The 7,863-nt window shown below is 44.8% G+C and overlaps 1 protein-coding gene and 1 long non-coding RNA gene across 2 annotated transcripts in view; both read left to right on the top strand.

Annotated features, from left to right (window-relative positions):
- The window catches only part of dhcr7 (7-dehydrocholesterol reductase), an 8,221-nt gene extending 1,749 nt beyond the window's left edge, over nt 1-6,472 (top strand). Inside the window, exons 2-7 of the mRNA XM_061044620.1 lie at nt 623-845; nt 989-1,079; nt 1,250-1,463; nt 3,345-3,549; nt 4,344-4,475; nt 5,681-6,472. Coding sequence (XP_060900603.1) covers nt 623-845; nt 989-1,079; nt 1,250-1,463; nt 3,345-3,549; nt 4,344-4,475; nt 5,681-6,145 — 1,330 coding nt within the window. The 3' untranslated portion in view covers nt 6,146-6,472. The remainder of the gene's footprint in view (nt 1-622; nt 846-988; nt 1,080-1,249; nt 1,464-3,344; nt 3,550-4,343; nt 4,476-5,680) is intronic.
- Nucleotides 3,610-4,163, top strand: LOC132979564 (uncharacterized). The gene is made up of 2 exons (XR_009674121.1): nt 3,610-3,766; nt 3,829-4,163. It is a non-coding gene; the product is annotated as an uncharacterized LOC132979564 (long non-coding RNA).
- Nucleotides 6,473-7,863: the final 1,391 nt, after the last annotated feature.

Here is a 7,863-nt window from a genome sequence, read left to right as displayed (position 1 = left end):
CTGTGCTTTGGTCAAAATATAACATGAATCAAGCACCAGAGGAGGTTTGTGACCCTGTATAAACCAGCTCTCTCAGAACGCTCCGTTTTGGTGTGTGTGTCTCTTTAAATGAAATGACCCCCCCCCCCCCCTGAGTTTTCCCCGTAGACATCACTCCTCTGTAGAGAGAATAAAAATGGTGGACCTGTGTAAAAGTTTTGTTCTAGGCTGGGGGTGGAGTCCATGGGTGGAGATACCAGGATTCTTTTTTACCAGAATCCCACTGTGACATCACAAGGAGAGCAATTTTGAAACAGAGCATTTTTCTCTGTGTTGTAAGACTTATGCAGACCACAAACAAAGGACTGGATGGTTTATTTCACATGTTGTGGGTCAGTAGACTCTCAGGGTACCCAAATATATGTTTAAAAACACTGTAGAAGTGGATTTTTCATAATAAGTCCCCTTTAATGTCTCGGTGTAATCTCATGTATAAACGTTAAGTTTGGACTTATAGGACACAATCACGAGGACTTCCCAGGGTTTTTCCTTCCGATGTCTGACCTACATCACGGCTTGAATCTGCGGTAAAGCTGAACTCTCATCACACCTGGACCTGTATGTTGGTCTGATTGTGTTTCAGGGAGGTGGACTGGTTTTCTCTGATCAGCGTGATCGGCCTGCTCTGCTTTGCTCCGTTCATCGTCTTCTACTTTGTGATGGCCTGCGACCAGTACCAGTGCTCCGTCAGCCAGCCCGTGCTTGAGCTATACCGAGGAGAGACTACCCTGCTCTCCATCTGGGCCCGGGCGCCCTCCGTCACCTGGACAGCTGCGAAGATCTACGCCATCTGGTTGGCTTTCCAGGTGGGTAGAGACAACAAATGAAAGGAAAGCGACAGAATTTAAAGAACTCTCAAACGGTACAGAGAGACGACGGACAAGTCTCCTTTATTTAGGGTCCTGACCTGCTGTTGGTCACCAAGTAACGGTTTGTTGTCGTCCCTCAGGTGTTCCTGTACATGTGTGTTCCTGATGTTACTCATAAATTAATTCCTGGTTATGTTGGTGGAGTCCAGGATGGAGCTCGAACTCCTGCAGGTAATTCATTCACAAAATAACACAAAGAGATTTAAAACAAAATGATTCATCCTTTAATATAAATCTATTTATTGAGTTTCCTGGTTTTGTTTTTTAAATGTCCTGTTTTTGTGATTGTGAATGTAAACATCATATCCTGGTTTTAAAACTTCCTCTTTTATCTGCTGCAGGTCTGATTAATAAGTACGAGATCAACGGGCTGCAGTGCTGGCTCATCACTCACGCCCTGTGGTTTGCCAACGCCCACTACTTCCACTGGTTCTCTCCCACCATCGCCTTTGACAACTGGATCCCCCTGATGTGGTGTGCGAACATCCTGGGCTACGCTGTGGCCTCCTTTGCTTTCGTAAAGGCCCACTACTTCCCCACAAACGCTGAAGACTGGTGAGTCCAGACTGGAGGCCGGCCGGGGAGTCTCCACAGGCCCACTTCAGACACATGTTGATGTTGTGGGTTTAAAACATTTTGAGTGTTCCCATAACATTTATTTTCATCTTAAGATCGATAGACAGATTCTTTATTGATCCTGAGGGAATTTCAAAGCATCCAGCTCGCAAAGAAACACATGACATGAGACTTATGTTACATCTCACAACACCCGCTGTCCCCCCTCACATATGTTTTAAAGAAACCCCTACATAGATCAAGACCTGTACCAAAGAAATACCAATGCACTAGTGTTGTAGTACTCAGAATCGTTCTTGGTCTGAAGACATTTTTTTAAGGTCTCAGAATCGAAAGCATTTTTACTTGGTCTTGTCTCGGTCTCAGACTGGTCGGACTCGGGACTTTAAATCAAGACCACCACTGATAGACTGATTTTCCACGTCATAACTGCGATTAGAAGGAAAACACTACTTTCTAAAATAATGAATAACTTCAGTAGTTTGATTTTTATCCCCTCGGTTACGGCTGAAACTTTCCCGGTGTTACCGTCTAAATGAGTGGCACGCCCCCTGCACACAAGATGATCATCTTTCACAGATATTTATGGTCTTGGTCTTGGTGTTGACTCGATCTCGGAGCACTCTGGTCTCGGGTATGTCTTGGTCTTGGTTAGCCTGGTCTTCACTACAACACCATGGACCTGATTTCCTAAAGGTTTGCGTGTCTTAAAACGTGTGCAAACTTGACACCACCTGCAAAAAAAGTGTTATCTGATCTACTAACGGCGCGCTGTGAGGATTGCGTCTTTCAAATGAGCAACACAACACACATTGTCCATTTAGTACGTTTGCCTTAATAAATATTCAATATGGGGCGTTTCTGCCCTAACGTGCAAAATACTGGGAGGAGAAAATTCAAACAAGTTAGTACACGCTTTGTGATTTACCAAGCCTGACAAAAACTGTGGTGATTATGACGGTGTCTGTATTTAACACCTTTGAAAGGAAGGTGCTAATCCAGGATACCAGCGTTACGCACAACATGCTGCTGTTATTGAAGTTATGAGGAGACATAGGCACAATCAAAGAAGGCATAAAGATCAAGTTTTTCCATGTTTCAAATGACAGAAAAATAAATGGCATGCAAACTCTAAGTGCGATTTTGCTGATATATTATCTGTAAAGATAAACATTAAAGTGTCCAACTAGTTCCTGTCTCATTAAGAGAGCTGTGCAGCTGACAAATGAGAAGTGCATTAGTCCTTAGAGTCACTGTGTGCTTTGTCAGAACATCGAGGTGTGAGACGATCATACGACCAGAGAGACGATGGTATAACACCTCACTGTTACAGCACACAGCATGCTTTAACACATAAATGTTGTCTATACAGTCTGGCTCTGCTCAATGCAAACGTGTGTTTACTTCTATATTAAAAAACCTGCAGATCTTCAGGCATGTAGCGGAACATTAGCATTGTTTTTTAGCAAAGTGACGCAGTTAGTTTTCAATTTGTGATCTTTAAAATCAAGAAGTTACCTGATGCTGGATACCTGGGACTTCTATTTTCGTTGCTGAGATTTTTACTAGTATCAAAGTTTAAAATCCTGGTGTCATGACAACCGTATAGTGTTGTAGTCGAGACCACACTAACCGAGACCAAGACATACCTGAGACCAGAGTGCCCCGAGACCGAGACAAGGCCGAGACTTTTAGGGACCAGTCTGAAACCGAGACCTTCCACAAGTGGTCTCCAGACCGGATTTGCCTTACCCCGTCTTCCTAAGGACAAACGTTTATTCTTGTGTTTATAAAGTTTAAGGTGATGTTCTTGTTTTTACAGTAAAACATCTTCAACTTGATTTATTTTATGATCGACAGTAAGTTCACGGGGAACGTCTTCTACAACTACATGATGGGCGTCGAGTTCAACCCTCGGATCGGCCAGTGGTTCGACTTCAAGCTGTTCTTCAACGGGCGGCCCGGCATCGTGGCCTGGACCCTCATCAACCTGTCCTACATGGCCAAGCAGCAGGAGCTGTACGGACACGTCACCAACTCCATGATCCTGGTCAACGTGCTGCAGGTGACGTGATGGTGGAGGAAAGACGGGTTTTAAGTTTGATCTCAATCTGATGAAGAAGAACCGTCTTAAAATCTGTAATACAGAAACAAAGCAGGAAGAAGTGTGACACAAAACACCAGTTTTAAGAAACTCAGATTTCTATCAGGGGTTTTCACACGTGCAGAAAACTCCTGATATTTTCAGGAGCAGCTGCATGTGTGAACGCAAACAGCTGAATGTTTCTCTCTTCACTCAGAGTTTCTCCTCCAGCCTCCTCATATTTATTCTGCAGAAAGTCAGAGTGAGCTGATGTGAGAACGCAGCAGGATATAATCAGGAACTTCCAGAAATCTAGTTTATAAAATGCACAGCGTTATATTGAGAAGGAAACAAATATGTTCTTGTGAAAAAAGAAAACAATGAAAGGTGTTTTACTTTTACTGACTCGAAGAAAAAGAGGATTTTCTGGCACAAACTTCACCAGCAACACTTGTAGTAAGAAGATCAACTTTATTAACAATTTAGACCGATGCTTTCGGCTCGTGGCCTTCATCAGGGTCATCAAGAAACAGATTAACAAACATCATTTAAATAGGGTAGGTACACAATTGAAGGAAAGGTAAAAAAAATTCAAAAAGGTTATTGAGCACTGACTGAAGTCAGATCAGACATTGTGCCTGAATGCTCGTCCTTCTTTGACTTTAGTTTGAGGGTCTTCACTCTGAAGCAGCCTTTTAAAAACACAATCATCTGTCAGACTTCTCTGAAGCTTCTTTACAGCAAAGAATTAAGTTTCATGTTTTTTTCTCATGCAGGCTATCTATGTGCTGGATTTCTTCTGGAATGAGGCGTGGTACCTGAAGACCATCGACATCTGCCACGACCACTTTGGATGGTATCTGGGCTGGGGGGACTGCGTCTGGCTCCCGTACCTCTACACCCTGCAGGTACACACAAACATTAACACACACACACACACACACACAGGAGGCATAATGTGGAGCATCAGGAGAGTCCTGGTAGCTCACCTGGTAGAGCGTGCACTTCATGGACCACGGCCTTATCAACACAGCTGCAGCCTGGTTTCAGTTACAAGGAGCCGGGGATCGAACCCCCGACCTTCTGCTTTGGCACATCGACACATCCTAATCCTTCAAGATCTAAGATCTCCCTGTCGCACACCCCTAACTAGAAGCATGTTCTTAAGTGGATACAGATAGCCTCGGGGCGCTGGTGGCGCAGTGGTTAGTGCGTACGCCCCATGTACAGAGGCTGTAGTCCTCCAGGCGGGCAGCCCGGGTTCGGGTCCGATCTGTGTCTCCTTTCCCGCAGGTCTTTCCCCTCTCTCTCTCTCTCTCTCTCTCTCTCTCTCTCTCTCTCTCTCCCTGATTTCTGACTCTATCCACTGTTCTATCTCTCGACTAAAGGCACAAGAAGCCAAATAATAATGATATAGCCTCTGCAATCTTTACCAACGAGGGCCAATAATTAATCTAGTCAGACTTCTTGCTCGTCACTCTCGCCGTACTGGAAGTGTGGCCGCTGCCAAAGTTACTTAAAGGCTTTATATGTGATTTTTTGATCCAGCAGATGTCGCCCTTGAGCACCAGCATGAAACCAAAACAACTCGCGGTGCATTGTTGTGTTAGCATGCTAATGCTAGCGATCTTTATTATGCTCGTATCTTCACACTGCATGTAAATTTACCTGAAATGAGCGTGATCTAGAAACACAGTTAAGCAGTGAGTACAGTATGTTATTCTTCTTTTCTCTAGTCCCTCAATTAAACAACTTTTATACACGAGGGGAGGAGTCAGCCGGCCGTCCGGGCGATGTAAACAAAGTGAAGATAGGACTCTGAAAACTCTGAAAACATCACAGACAGTGGGACTCGGGTGTTACACCCATTGTAGACAGTCATGACTCACAGAGTTATTTTCAGAGGAGATACTTGATTTACATTTAAGTGTGAAAAATCACATATAAAGACTTTGAAGGTGCCATAAGCAGGCGACCGTGGCGCTGTCAGGAAATGGGTTAGACGCTGATCTCTCTGTTATTAGATCGACTTTGAAACTTCTATTCTAAGTTGGTAAAGTTTCATGTTGCTGCTTTAATTTAAATGTATCAACATGTGTTTGTGTGTCTTCAGGGTCTGTACCTGGTCTACCACCCGGTCCAGCTCTCAGGCGCTCACGCCCTGGCCGTGCTGCTGCTCGGCCTCGTCGGTTACTACGTCTTCCGCTCCACCAACCACCAGAAGGATCTGTTCAGACGCACCGAGGGCGCCTGCTCCATCTGGGGCCGGACGCCGGAGTTCATCGAGTGCTCGTACCGCTCCGCCGACGGAGGCCTCCACCGCAGCAAGCTCATGACCTCGGGCTTCTGGGGCGTGGCGCGGCACTTCAACTACACCGGCGACCTGATGGGCTCTCTGGCGTACTGCGCCGCCTGCGGCTTCGGACACGTGCTGCCGTACTTCTACATCGTTTACATGACCATCCTGCTGGTGCACCGCTGCGTGCGCGACGAGCACCGCTGCAGCAGCAAGTACGGGAAGGACTGGAAGCGCTACACAGATACTGTTCCCTACAGGCTGATCCCTGGAGTGTTTTAGACACAGAGAGGGGGAGGGAGGGGGGAGGGGGGGGAGGCGGGGCTTAGATTAGAAGCAACACTAGATGCTGGTTAGACATGTGGACTCAGTGATTTTTTTACATATGAAGAATATACCTCAATGATAACATTTAGCACTTCATTTAATTCCTTCTGTAGTTGATGTGTTTTTAACTTTGACATGTGGAGAGCTGTGGACGAGTCCCGTTTATGACGACATCACACTTTGATACATCAGCCCTCTGTGTTGTCTGAACTGTGACCGTTTAACATGATAAAGATCATTTTCAAAAAAACGTTTCAATAAATCTACAGAAGCAGGACCAAGCTCAAGTTTACGGCCCCGTTTGTTCACACAGCCGACGCCAACGGCCACACCGCCCTTATGCCAAGACAAGACCCTCACTTCTCATTTACTCACTTGTCACTTTGTCTTTTTCCCCCAAAATGAACAGTTAATGTGAGAACATTGTTTTCATCATGTTGTGATTGAAACATATTCAGAGATCCCCCCCAAAAAAAAAATCCAGCCAGATTTCAGATTCTTGCTCTTTTGACAAACATTTGCTTTCTTCTACAACACACACACACACACACACACACACACACACACACACACACACACACACACACACACACACACACACACACACACACACAAAATGTAATAATGAGTCATGGTTTCATTTAAATCAAAGACAACAAGCACTAATGATGTGTGAAGCAGACATTACATGTTTTCAAGACACTCATTGTTGTGAGAAAGAAGGAAAGGATGGATGAGATGAATGTGAACAATAATAATATTTAAAATCTTATTTTAGAATTCTGCACATTATGAATTAGGAACATGCTTTTCATGGTGACGGTCATGGCCGTGTGTGTGTTTCACCTGGAGCTGTTGTTCTGTGTCTGTTTCAGAGCTTTGGCTCCCTCTGCTGGTTGGTTTATGGTTTGCTTGCTGGTTACCTGGGAGAGCTTTACAGCGAGCAGTAAAACAAAACATGGACGGATATATAGTATGCATGCCCATACGTACATGTAGGTCTTCATACAGGCACAAGCACTTTCACACAGACTCACACAAACATAGTTTAGGCGATTTGCCTCAATTATCTCAATCAGAATATATGCAGCAACAGACATCATACACACACGTGTTCAAATGAAGGTTTTTATAAAACAAGGTCAGGTGCAAATCAAGTCTACTGCAAGAGAAGACAGGAGAGTAAAAGTCAGTCTTAAGGTAGCAGTTAACAGAATCTGCTGATCTTATATGTAGCGGCAGGTTTTTCCACATTCACAGAGCGGCTACAGAGAAAGTCCTGTCACCGAATAAAGCTTTCAATTTGATCATGGGATGGCTAGAAGTCCTTGTTCCGATGATCTGAGAGGCTTAGCTGAAATGTATGTGGATATGAATTCTGTGATGTAGATTGGGGGGAGGCCATGAAAAGCTTTGACATAAGAGAATATTGTAAGTGATCGTGTTCTGAACCGGGAGCCAGTGGAGGGATGCTAGAAGAGGTGCCATGTGAGCCATTGTTTTTGTGTCTGCAAAGGAGTGTGGCTGCAGCATTTTGAACAAGCTGGTGAATAGAGGCATGTAGAGGATATCAAGGCATGCACCTGGTCCAACGTTGCTTCCCTCTAGCAAGGCACCAAACCCCTTTCTGCTCGTGGAGCTCGTCGTGTGTGCAGCCCCATCACTCTGACATC

This window comes from Labrus mixtus, chromosome 1 (genome assembly GCF_963584025.1).
Source record: "Labrus mixtus chromosome 1, fLabMix1.1, whole genome shotgun sequence".
NCBI classification, from domain to species: domain Eukaryota; kingdom Metazoa; phylum Chordata; class Actinopteri; order Labriformes; family Labridae; genus Labrus; species Labrus mixtus.
The sequence above is the reverse complement of the archived record's forward strand: the minus strand, read 5'-3'. Positions and strand labels throughout refer to the sequence as shown.